Source organism: Vulpes vulpes, chromosome 6 (genome assembly GCF_048418805.1).
Source record: "Vulpes vulpes isolate BD-2025 chromosome 6, VulVul3, whole genome shotgun sequence".
Taxonomy (NCBI): Eukaryota; Metazoa; Chordata; class Mammalia; order Carnivora; family Canidae; genus Vulpes; species Vulpes vulpes.
Window position 1 is genome coordinate 111441052 of NC_132785.1, and position 13732 is coordinate 111454783.

Genomic DNA, 13732 nt, shown 5'->3' on the forward strand with positions numbered 1-13732 from the left:
AGTCCTTACAGATTCACTCTGTAGTCCTGGGAATTGGTGGTGTTACCTGGAGTGTCCTCCATCTCTCCAACCCTAAATCATCTTCCAAGATTTATTTCAAATCTCACTTTCCTCCAAAAACCTTTTCTGTACATGTAGGGCGCACCTCACAGTCCTGTGTTCTTTATTGTCTGAATTCGTCATTTGACATGTAGTAATGATCCATTCATACATTCCACATTCAATCACCAAACACATACTGAGCACCAACTGTGTGTCAGTATTGTGTTAGGTGTTGCCTCACACATCAGTATGTTTTTATAGATTAATAAAAATAACAGTAATAATCCTTATAAAGTCTTTACCATGTGCAGGCCCAGTTTTACATATATTCACTTATTTAATCAGCAGAACAACCTATGAATTTGGCATTATTGTTATTCAAATTTTGCAGATAGGGAAATTAAGATGCAGAAGTGTTTAGCAACTTCATTAGGGTCACAAGCTAGAAAGTAAGAAAGGTTAAGATTCAAATGTGGCTCTGAAGTCCCTGGTCTTAACCCCTATACTTCACTGTCAGGTACCAATAATATATATCATCTGCATGTTTTTGTGTATATATAAACACATAACATCTTCCCAGTTACACTCTAAATGCCTAGAGGTTAATGACCATCTACCATACTTGTCTGTCTCTCCACTACCTTACCCAATCTTTGCATATAGTAGGTACTTGAATCACTTGGTTGGTTGATTGTTGGTTCTTCCATTTGTTTGGAGGGGAGGGCCTGAGATTTTTAACAGCAGGTAGGAGTGTCTGGGAATAGAAAGGGACAGAGACAATTTCAGATTAGCCCTGGACACTCTGAAATTGTTGAGTTCCAGTTCTTAATTCTGTAAGCTTTGAGGATAGATTTGTAAAAGAGAAGATACTGATGTAAAAGCTCTTAAAAGTGGAATAAAATTTCCTTCTCCATAAGCAAAACTTAAACCAAATTATGGTTATAGCTTCTCCCTTCTACCATCCTGTTTCTTGTCCATTTTGATTCATTGCCTGCAAAACCAGTTTTAACATCAGGATCCTGGATCTGCATTCTTGGTCTAATATTTCTATTTAAGATTTTCAGAAGTTGAAGAATATGAACATTTTATTTGAGTTGCAATACTGCGACTACATATGTAGCTTAATAAAGCCTGATAAGTACATATTTGAATTTAAAAAACACAGGTGGTGGGTTATTTGCATTTTAAAAGGATTCTTTCTTCTACAAAAGGATCCACTGCAGGGTTCCATTAAATATCCAATTCCTCTTAGTGCATTTATCATACAATTTAATTTACCAAAATTTGATTTATATGCCACTCAAATTCTAGTGAGCATGGGAATCACTTGGGGAGCTTGTTTGAAATTCAAATCTTTCCCCAAACTCCTCCCCAAGATTCTAATTTATTAGATTCCTTGGGTTGGGGCCAAGGATCTTCACTGTTAAGGCAGGCATTCCCAGATGATTGATGTAGGTGGTCAGTGAAGTACACTGGGAGACAGTACTTTAAAGAAACACAGGTAACACATAGATGGGGCCCAACTGTAAGATCTTCTCCAGGGCTTTGGATACCCCTTAAACCAATTGTCCTGTTTACTCTTCATTCAGTGCATTTTTTGAAATATCTATTTGAGTCAAAAAAAGAAAAGGCCCTACCATTTCTCTTCTGCTTCTTCTCTGAGCTGTTAAACATCTTTAATTGTAAGTGTGAAATGTTTGTCCTTTCATTTTTAAATTTGAAAGAAAAAGTTTAAACATTCCCCCCAGCTGTATTGAGGTAGAATTGATGTGTAACATTGTGTTAAGTTTAAGGTGTACAAGATGTTGATTTCATACATTTAAACACTACAGAATGATTACCACCATAGCATTAGCTACCACCTCCATCCCATCATATAATCACCATTTATTTCTTGTGGTGAGAACATTTGAGCTGTACTTTCTTAGCAACTCGCAAATATATAATAGTATTATTTTCTTTTCATTTTAACTCCTTCTTTTAGGTAACTCCTTGGATCTTCTTCTCAGTTCTTAATTCTTATGATCCTCCTGTGAATTAGTTACCTTTCCATGTATCCCACTTGCCTGCCCCAGACTTTCCCTTTTAGTGCTCTTGACCTGGATGCTGAAGGCTATGGCTTGGTCCAGAAATATTAGGCATTTTAGGAATAGTGACTTCTACCGTGGTTTCTCTTTGCCAAAGGTAGAGCCCTTTGTTCTGTCTCCCTATTATCTCTTCACAAAAAAAGACCAAAAATTATTTTTTAAATGAAACAAATCATGCGAACGACTTACTCTGGCATGATTCCATTCCTCCGTGAGTATTAATGCTAGGCCTCGAGAAATGAAAGCCAGAAATGTGCATTTAAAATGTGATTATAGTTTAATGAAATTTGTTTAAAAACTAGATTCCATGACATTTATGGCACATATATCTATGTATTTAATATATCACTGATCTTTTTAAAAGTCAGTTACTTGACCCATATTTTGCCTCTGATTACTTTTCTAAATCTCTAGTAATCTCGAAAAACATTTGGGGATTTCTATACTTCAGAGACTTTTCTACTTTATTAATCCTGTATATCCCTAGATTTCACTCTGGGTAAAGGTTCTCTGGGGTGACCGGGGGTTTGTCAAATATCTCCAGTGATAACAAAAGCAAAGGAAGAGCAAACTTGGTACCATTGGTTACTGGTTGGAAATCTTTTCTTTTAATAGATTTATTGGAGCTTATGTTTTCTTTGAAGTAATGAGCTCCTAATTGCCTTGCTTGACTTCCTTAAGAACCTAGCCAGAGGTTGTGCTATTTGTTCACTGGGACCTTGTGTACCTCCTTTCACCCATTCAGTGCTCGTCTCTACGTCCCTGATCCATGGCGAGGGACCTTCTTAGACAAGACAGTGGTGGGGAAGTAGTGGAGGGCAGGGGTGGTAGTCACTGGGCTAAGACAAAGTGAGAGGGGAAGTAGTTTCAGGTTGAGCAACTCTTGCAAGTAGGAACTCATTTAGTACGTTCAGCATGATTCCATTTTTGTAGAAAAGAATACAGTATCTAGAAAATAAAATTGGGCAGTAACCTCTGGATGGTGAGATTACCACAGATTTTTCTTTTGTGAATTTTCCAAAGTTGCTACAGTGACCATGTATTACTGTAAAAAGCCATTTAAAAGAAAGAAGAAAATGTGCTAGGCCTGGCCTCTTGAGTCTCCTTCCCAAGGGACCTAATTTTTAATAGATTTGTTTCAAATCCTAAGCATCACACGGAACAGTATGGTAAGAGAAAGACTCTCATGATGAGGCCTGGAGCAGTTCAGCAAACAAAAGGCCATCCTGAAACCTGAGGGCCATGGGGCTGCCCGGCAGCAGGAGGCTGGCTTCTCAGCACTGGGTGCATGCTCCGGAGTGTGTGTGAATGCCCTGCCACTCCTCCTTCCACTTGATAAGTACAAGCCAATTGCATTGCATTGGAATTTTAACTTTGTCTTCTTTCTTTTTCTCTTACCCTTCCCTTCTTCCCCCTGCTTCCCCTCTTTTCCTTCCTCAAGGCCTCTCCCACCTCATGATGAGTGAACAAGGTAGGTGCTTTGTGCTTGTGGCACGGCAGCTGCCTGAACCGCTTGCCTTTGTGCCTCTGGCTGGTCGCTCAGCGCCTCATTGTTGCTGGCAGGCCATTTTGCTGCCTGTCCCTCCTGCTGTGGGCCAGGCTGGCAGCAGGGGCCACCCTGTCGTGGGGGGTACCTTAACCAATGCATCTTGGTTTCCTGTCCCCATCATCCCCCTGGCTTGTCCATTCTGCACCACCATTTGTCATTCAGGGCGCTGGCCCTGCCGGGCTGCCTCCAAGAGAGAAGCATGAAACAAGGCATGACGGCGTCGATAATGGGGGTGAATGAAGCTAATTTCAGAGCAACAGAGCGGTTAACTTCCTCCTGCTCCTCCCCAGGCCCCATGCTGGGGCCCTGTGGCTGAGGGGAGAGGAGCTGGACTTCTCCCTGAATTTCACTCTGAGTAAAGGTTTCCTTTTTGTCTTCCCCTCCATCCCACTGCCCATTGTAATGACTTTGAGCCACACATGGTCAAAGGAAGCCCTTGGGGGTTTAACTGTTTTCAGTTTTATATAAAAGCAAAAAAACCACCGAAAGAACATGCTAATGTCTTCATGGCAGGATTCTAACTCATTATACACCCTGAAGAAAACTGCATATAAAGATCTGTAAATTCAGCATCTGCAACCTAAAATATTCAAATATGCAGGGAATGAGCTGTGCAGGAAATTCAGCTCAGCTAAGCACAGGGTGGGCTGTGAATGAAGCCTTTTTCTCCTAAATAAAAATTTTCCACATCATCAGCCTAAATCAGGATTCGAGAACTGAGCCTACTTAAAATTGTCTTTTCCTTCACTGTTCAATTGCTACTATTGTGTTTCTTCTGAGCCTTGGGATGATTGCAAGATTGGTCTACCTGCCTTGCCCTGACACCCAAAGACTGTACTTTAATTTCTCTTGTCTGTTTCTTTTCTAAAAATGCAAGGGGCTTTGGTGCCTTTTTTGGAGGACCAAAGTAAAGGGCAAGGCGGGGTCCTTCTCTGTTTTCTGGCTTTTCTTGATCTTTTGAGGAGGGTAGGACAATCCTGAAGGGCCATTCCCCTTCCCTTTTCCCTTTTCATTGGACCTGTCAGTTGGTGTTGCCATAAAGGGGAGTATGCTCAGATTAAGAAACCACCCAGGGCTGAGAAAAGTTTGCTTATGAAGTCCAGGGAGCTGTGGAGGTGGGCAGTTGAGGGGATCCTGACTTGATAAGACAGTATAAGGAGGAAGCACACCTTCCCAGTTGAATTGCGTCCTCCAGACCTGAGCCAAGATCCACAATGTGAACTCTTGACTTTCAACGAAGATATGGTCTACTATAGTGTAAGAGTCAAAGAACAGAGCTGGAGGCAAGAGGTCAGGTGAGTTTGCCAGTGTTAGAGCTGGAAGAGACTGGGATGGAACCTCGTTATTCTTGTCTGAAAGTGAGGGAAGTTATCTGCCAATAGCAGGTAACTATGAAGTGAGTATGACGAGAGGATGTTCTTGACGTCAGCCTGGTGTCTGGGAGTTTGAGAAAGTTAAGCACATCTTTGCCAAAGCAAAGCAGGATGACCCAGGCTCTCTGAATTGCTAGAATTTGGTGGCCTGGCTCTGATAGCCAGTTCCACCAGAAAAAGCAGATACTTGGAGTCCTGATGACAGACTCCCTTCTTTCCTTTTTCACCTCGTGCTCCCCTTTGTTCTTTAGGGATCCTCCTAGCTTCTGCAGTGGCTTGGGGGCACGAGGGCATCATGTGGCTGCTGTGATAGGATAAAGACTAGGTAGATGGGATACACTGGTGGGAATTCCTTAATCTTGATTTAGATATCTAAGATCCTTCAGAGGTACAACTCAGGTATTTTGGAGGGCTGAGTCCCAACATCGGTACGAAGAACATGTGGAGAATCTATATTGTATACCCCCACCTCCCACCCCCTCTTCAGCTTCTTTTGGGCCCCCAGCATTGAAGTGATGAGTAGAGGATTCACACACACCCAGGTACACACGCTTGGGGGTTAGCAACTACTTTCTAGAAACAGAGTCTTTAAGCAATGAAGGAATGACAGATACAAATACCATGAATTCCCCTTTAGAGAGGTTTTCAAAAAACATTGCAGAATTCTTCTGGGTGGTCAGTGCCTCTAAGTTTTTAAGTTGCAACTTGAAGTTTAATCTATTTTTAAGAAGGTCCTTTGACTGCGTTCCCTTCCTCTCATGTTTTCCTGCACTTCCCTCTCCCTTCTCTGTTCTTGCCCTGTGATGATGGCCTAAAGCACCGACTCTGGTTCCCACCTATAATGCTTTCCTTCCCCTATTCCTCAACATGAAAGAAAGATTTCTGTCTGGTTCCCACTGAATCTCCAGAATTGGTTTTTGATCCTTGAAAATGTGTCTAGAAATACCTGTGTTGTTTGTATACCACCTATACATGTATGTGACACTCTTGGTCCTAATGACTCATGCTAACATTGGGAAAATACCAGGGAACTTGGCTTCTATGAGACTTTCCCAAACCAATTTTACACTGGTTAAGTGTGTGCAGTTTCACATACATGTGGCTGTGCGGTGCTTTTGCATGCAGACTTTGTCATGTTTCTAAGGATGGGCCTGGGTGGAAACTAATGGGAAAAGCTTAAATACGAAGCTGGTGAAGGCAGCTGGTGAAGCTGTTTTGGCTTGTTTAGGCTTCACATTGTGCATTTGTTCAGTGCTGCTTTCTCAAGATACTGTAGTGCTGTTGCCTTTGCTGTTGTGGATTTTTGTTATGTATGTTTCATTTCTTTGTGTGTCCGCAGTGTGCTGATGTTTTACTCTCCCTGCTCTCTCTCTTTCTCTCTCTCTCTCTCACCGCCTCCATGGTGGACACCATGCTTCCTCTACTTAATTGGACCTTCTACTTCATTTCTGTAGGTAGAAGTAAAGGTAGAGATGATTTTATTTTTCTCGTTATAACTATCAATCTGCCTTCTGAAATATTCATGTGTCCAAGGGGAATTGTCGATTCTGATGAATACAGTCCAGATTATAACTGAGAGCTTTTAACAACAACTACAAAAATAAATAAATAAAAAGCCAATGGTATCATTTCCCTTCAGTGCACTTCATGTTCGGTGGTTGGGGATCATTCTGAGTTGGCCTGCCTCCCTCTAAATCCAGGATGGGACTCGCCCATTATGGCATGCTATTTCTAGCAGGAATAGGGGACTCTGAAAGTAATTATGCAGAACTATTTTACTTAAACATGGGATAGTCTAAGATTCTCTCCCAGTAAATGTATTGAAGGAACAGGGGAGATGTGACATGGTGTACCGTTGCTTCTATTATTTGAGGACAACTGGAATTGGGGGCAACATCTGTGAAGGAAGGATAATAAGAAAGGGGAGAGGATTGGTGAATTGCTTGAAATTTAATGTGCAATTTGGGGGGAATATTTGTGCATTGCTGTTTTATCTTCTGGGTTTCCTCCATTTTGGGGAGTAGAAATGTTCTGATTCGGGGTGATGAGCTGAGAAGGGTGGGACTGGGGCTGTCGAAGAAAGCGGGAATGACAATGCATTATTACATCGGAAGGAGAACATGGAGAGAAGTAACACTGGATTTTCACTTCTGAAGTCAACCTTTTGCCAGGCAGGCAGGGAAAAGGAGAGGTGCTGAGCGGGTGGGCTTGCTCTAGTGCTCTGATGGGGCTTTCAGCTTCACACCTTTGGGGAGAGCACAGCTCACTCCTCAAAGCTGCACCCAAGAACCTGGCTCACCAGCTCAAATTGGATTAGCTGTGCAGCAGTGAAGGGAAAGGTTAATTGATAAATTATAAATATGTATCTGCATCTGGTTCTCCTCTCTTCCCTCCTAACTCTCCAGCCCTATCTCTGTGGAGCTGTGTGCTGTTGCTCACTACAAAGAATGGCAAATAACAGGAATAGGAAATATGAATTCTGGCATGAGAATGTTGAAGAAGGCAGGGGCTGACAGGTTATTGAACATGCTGATTCAACTCTAGTCTGTGAACAGGCCCATCTCTCTTTTGAGTGTTATGCTTTTCTAGATTTTTAAAGTTATGTATGGTTACCTTGGAAGCAGTTCGGTCCTTTCTACTTTGGAGTCGGCTGATTGACTATTCTTTTTACACTAATCACAGACAGGCTCATTCTCAGAAATTTGTCATAGGGAACCCTTACCCCCTTATAAGCTTAGAGCTTTTGAAAGGAGGTGAGAAAGGGAGAAGAGAAGGGGGAAGGATGAGTGGAAGCATACATTTATGTATGCCCCTTCTACTTCTCTACTTTATTCAACCAGAGGCTGCCAGTGATGTCCTCAGAGGACAAAGAGGCAAAGTCCTTCCCCAGGACTCAGCCCTTCTGAAGCGTGTGACATTGTGCCCTCTGCCCCTCCTCCCACTGGCTTCTATGAGAATACATGAGAATCAGTCTTCTTGTCTTCCTCCCTTCCCATTCCTTCAAATCTCTCTTTTTCTTTCCCTAATCCCCTAAACCGTCCTACAAGATCTTTTTAGCTTTTGCACATGGTATCTTATTTTCTCTCTCTGGCTACTGCTGCTACCACTGGGCATGTCCTGTATACCAGCAGTTGTGCCATGTGCTTTATATGCCTTATTGCACTTAATCCTCACGCTTGTTTTATGAGGTACGTGATGATGTTACTGTTGCTTTATGCATAAGTAGAGCAAGGCTCAGAGAGCTAAATTGCTTAAGTCAGTTGGCTATTAAGTGGAAATGAAACTCAGGATCTGACCCCTAACCTCTACTTATACTCCGTCTTGGATCCAAGGATGCCTTAAACGTATGTGCCTCCCAACTATTTCCCTGGCACTGACCTATCTCAGCTTCCAGCCTGCCACTTAGCATTCTCTGTAGCATATAAATATCCATATAAATATTCCACTACTATGACCTTAGTATGTCTAGTCAACCTTCATATCAGCTGGCCACAATCCAGCTTCCCTTTTTGACATTCCTGTTTTTGTTCATGGTGTCCCTATGCTCCTCATCGCCCAGGAATTTTCTGTCTCCTGTCCTGGGTAATCAGTTGAGAGATCTTGTTGAGATTCTCTTCTGGGATGTCTCTTGCATTTCTACTGTTAACACTCTAGTTCAGTTCCCACTTAACCCTTATTAGATTACTACCCTAGCCTGAGTCCTCCCACCTCTATTCTCTTCCAGTCTGTCCAGTAACTGAGAACTGCTTAAGCTCTGCTCTCCACCAAATGGAGCGCAGGATTAGTTATCTCACTTTCCAAGTCCTCCTTGATATGGGCTTCTTTTCCTTTTTAGCCTTCTCTCCTATTAATCTTAGATGCAAAATTGCTGCCAGTTAGGATACCGAATAATCTTCCTGGACCTTTCTTTGTCTCCCAGCTTTACTTATTCTGCTTCTCTCCCCTGTAACTGCTCCCCCTCTCCTTTGTTCTGCCCACTAAAATCACACGTAGATTTTATTTCCTAGTTGATGCTATCTTTGAGTGCTCCATTCAGAGATGAGCTTGCACTTCATGTATCTCTCTAAAATTTTATATTGGAGTTATTTGGGAATTGGGCCACTCTGCTCTACAAGATGGCAAGTATGTGGAAGACAAACATATTCATTTGTTAATGTCCAGATGTGTCTAGCATTGTAGGTTGCATGTGGAAGGGACTCAAAATCTCTAATCCTTCTTATCTTTCTGTCAGTCATTTTCCTAAAAGTGAAAATAAAGCAAAATTCAAATTAAATCGGATCATGTAGCTCATCTGTTCAAAAGCTTTTGAAGGATTCTCATTGTATAATTATCAATGTGCCTTCCCAGCTTTATTTTCTACAATATTTTCCACTCTACATGATCACCCCTTCCAGCCCCCTGTCTCCTGAAGTCAACAACTCACTCTGCCTGAATTCACATTATGGTTTCCTGCGTTTGGTCTTTGGCCCAAGGTCTGTCCTCTTTCTTGAGTGTCCTTGGAACACCCTTCCTCCCCTTATCCAAGCCTCCTAGGTGTGCCAGACTTTGTGCTTCTGTTATGGAGTACCTGTGCCAAACTGCCTTGAATCAGATTTACTCATGTGTTTCAGGCAGCTTTTCCCTAAAGGACAGAGGCTGTGTCTTGGCCATTTCCGTCACCTACACTATACTTAGCTCAGTATTTGGTCCAGAGTTGCACACCAACCTGTGCCCCTCATCACTAGCCTCATTACTCTAACCAACTGAGCAAAGAAGTCCCAGTGGGGGATAGGATGAAGCCAAATATTCTGGTTCTAGTTCTCTCCTCACCCAGGCCTTCTCTTGGCCCTTTGTGTACAAGTAACAGAAGGAAATGGTCACAAATTACATTAGACTAAAAGCAGGAAAGGTCTCTGGATTTATTCTTAGGAGATTGTCAAAAGAAAGCCTCAGACCTTGTCATTATTTAAAGCTGACCAGCAAAGCAGTAGACCCATGATGGAAAGAATTATGAAGTTAAATCTACAAGACTGAGCATGATATATATGTATATGTATATGTATATGTATATGTATATGTATATGTATACGTATATTGTATGGGCTATAATGATAATCAGCACATTCAGGGTGCCTTTGGGCTGCAACTGAGACAAAAGCAAATTTAATTCCCTAGATGTGACTGACCAGAGAAGGTACTCAGCAACCTGTCTTGGTTAGCTTTTTTGACCTGATTTTGACAGACTTTGTTTAAGTGTTGTGTTTTAGCTTCTATCCTCCTTTTCTTACTGACTTAGGGATTGCCTATTGTGGGTTAGGTCACCAAATACTTTTCCTGAAACTGAACTTAGGGTAGGTGTTGCAGACTCAAATGTCAACAGGGGCCTGATAGGTATCATCAAGGAGCAGCTCTCGTGTAAGAAAAATCCTGATGTAAGACCAACAATAGAGTGGTGGGGAGCAATGCAAACTGGTTCCTGTCAAGGGCAGCAACCTCTACTCTGCTGCAGCTGATTGCTACCCTGAAAAATGCATGCCCAGTGTCACCTGATCCTCAAGAAAAGTTAGAAGTGCATTTTATAAAAATGTCAGCTCATGACAACTTTTGCTTTATGTATGGAGATATGAACACACATACACACCCCAAATGATTTGGCCTGTTGGCCACAAACTTTTGACCTTTGGCTTGAGGAAGAATGAGTAAGGTATTCCTCCAAGATTTCTTGCTAAATGTCAATAGTGGGAAGTAGTCATTGGCAGCATGGTTGATTAAATTCCTCCTTGCCTGTAGCAGAGGTCGGGGCATGGGAATATTTCCTACCCTTGGCACTACTGCCAGGGAGCCCGATCCATGTGTTGGGTGAAGTTGGTTTTGTAAAATAGGGTAGGCATTCTTGGGGAGGGTATGGTGAATGCTGAGACTGACCAGGAAGAGAGGTAGCAGACTGTAATGTTAGCCAAGTACTGGCATGAGTTTTAAATAATAAGGTCAGCTGGGAAGCATTTAATTTCTTTTCCTTTTGCTTCACAGGACCCTTTATTGCTGAACTAGATAATGTTGACCCTTAGATACTTTAATCTGTCAGAATTTAGAGACCTATTCCAATTTATTTACACATTTTTCCCCATGTAGATTTGATCATTCACCTGCCAGTGCTGAACTAATCAATATTGGCCAATCTGGAAAGAGATAATCAAGCTATATGAACTTGAACATGATTTCATGTAGATTGTATTTTGCTGGTAATAACATTAAGAAAGCTTATTTGAGGAGTTGAGCCCTCTCTTGTCCCGCTAGGACCAGAGAGCCCTGCAAAGTAGTTACTGTTTTGATAGCCAACTGTTTATGCAAATTAGTAAATGCAATGCCAGCTACTAATTATGAAAATAAACTCATCTGTGCTCTATAAATATCTAATTATAATAAAATAGGGGCAATACTACATTTCCATCTCTTGCCTCATCTGTTTCTCATCCACCACTGATTTGTCCCCTTGACAATGAATAAAATCACTTTATTTTTTAAAGAAGCCTGTTTTCTATGTTTTTTTTCCTTCTAACATTTTGAAAGTCTGTGGGGGAAAATAGATTTATTTTCAACATAAAAGTAAAATTGCCTGATTTTAGCAACTCTCTGTTTTTGACATTGATGTCTTTGAAGTGGTGCTTTAAAAATATGAAGTGTTTTTTTTTTTTTTTAGTTTCCTTATTTAGAAATTTTCATTGGACAGTGATGACTTTTTTTAGAACAGTTGTTTTTTGGAGTTTTTAAAAAATGTTAATGTGAATAGATTTATTAGTAAACTGTATGATGAGTCAATGAGATATTTCAATTAAATTCCAATTGACGACATAAAGGAAAATATTTCTCAGATTTCTAAGCAACATGCTTATTTCCTTCTCAATGATCAATTTGGATTAATCAATTATGCATAGATTTTATATGTGTATTATATATCATAAAACACTTTCTCCTTGAAAATGAATAGTCCTTTACTTGCATAGATTTTTATCAAACCAAGTTGGTTAATCTTAGAGGATGTATAATTTTCAACTGTAGCTCTCTAGGTGGACACATATAAACTTAACTTTGATAGCACCTATAGGAAAAGGATCTTTTGAATTAAATTGTAATATCCTTACGACACATTTCACTTATAAAGAGAATTTAGAAGGGTAGCATCATGAAAAAATATTTAATAAGAGAAGAAGCAAGTGCGTTGCCTTGTGTGCTTGGGCTTGTATAAGTCATGGTCTATTTCTCAGGAGTGCAAGGCAGTGTGGTATATCTGGGTAGAGGTACAATTTCTCCAAATACATAGTAATAGGTGTATAACGGTTGAATGTTTTCTCACAGGTTCCATTTGTAGTGTACTGAAGAGAATACAGTCGGGGAGGCTGTGCATCTGAATTTAGCATATTGTCTGCTCTAACAGTAGAAAAGCGATGTTTATTCACCATTCAACAAATACTGACAGACAGCCAATGATGTGCTGGGCCAGGTGCCAGGTGCTGAGTACACAGGGCTGACCACGCCAATATGGGCCCGGCCTCTGACACGCTGGTGACAGTCCATAGCAGTTTGAAAGTAGCTTTCAGATGTCACAGTTACCTCTCCTCCAAAAGTTTAAAAAAAATTCAGTTTTCAACTTAATTATGTATCTGGAGTTTTAAAATTAATTTTATTAATTTATTTTAAGGGGAAACTGTCAGGTAATAATTCAGTTCAAATCACCCACCCTTTATATTTTCAGATACAGAAAAGAAAACATTCTTTGCGTATAAACAAGCAGATATTTTTCATTTATTCATTTGCCCGTTCATTAAGAGAGAGCACACACAGTGTAGAGTGTGTAAGATCTACACTCTTAAGTATACAGCTTAAATATTTCACTTATATACACCGATGTCAGTACCATCCGGATCGAGGTATAGTACCCATCACCCCCATAAGTTTCTGTCGTGCTACTTTCTGTCACTGATTTTTGGTATATAGATTCTCCACTCCAAAGTTGTGCATATCCATGTAGTAAACAGCAGGCAGGCTCCAGAGTGCTTTCATTTTCATTAGGCATGGCTAACCTTGTGAGAAAGGGAGGCATTGTGGTTTTTTACTGTGTGTAAACAGAGTCACAAATGTTGCCCTCTGGTGAGGTGTAGCTGTGCTCTATGATGGCACTCGGATCTCCTTCTGCACAAACAGAACATCTAATTGATATCATTGGGCTTTTCTTTTTTTTTTTTTTTCCAAAGGCATTAGTGGCTAGTAGAACAGCAGAGGTAGAAAAGACCATATGCTTTGTAAAAAGCCGGACTAATAACACTTTTTGATGGACGTCTGATTTTTAAAAGTGCTGCATCTTTCATTAAAATTTACATGTGAAGTAAGGGCAGGCGCGGTGACATGAAAGCTAATGCAGCTTGTGCATCTTGACATAATAACAATCACAAGAAACTGGAGATCCCAGATGGCAGCTTGGCCTTTGCCATCCTTTTAATAAGCTACTAAGTGCTAATTATTTCACTCTTTTGGGCAAGTTAATTTACTGTTGACTCTTAAAGAGATATTGCTCTTTTTCCCAACGCCACAAAAATCAGAGCCCTTTCACCTGGAGCTGTAACAAGTGCTTCCCTGCAGGTTGAAAGCTTGTCAGCTGATTGTAACAATGATGGCAAGTATCGGGGTGGAAAATGTTGCTTAAT

General features: G+C 40.9%; 1 protein-coding gene across 40 annotated transcripts in view; it reads left to right on the forward strand.

Annotated features, from left to right (window-relative positions):
- NRXN3 (neurexin 3) overlaps nt 1-13732 on the forward strand; it is a 1525926-nt gene that overhangs the window by 112940 nt on the left and 1399254 nt on the right. For 15 of the 40 annotated variants that reach the window (XM_072762111.1, XM_072762110.1, XM_072762112.1 and 12 more), the window contains exon 4: nt 3571-3600. The exons of the other annotated variants lie outside the window; for them this stretch is intronic. In XM_072762111.1, the coding sequence (XP_072618212.1) occupies nt 3571-3600 (30 nt within the window). The remainder of the gene's footprint in view (nt 1-3570; nt 3601-13732) is intronic. 40 annotated transcript variants of the gene reach the window in all.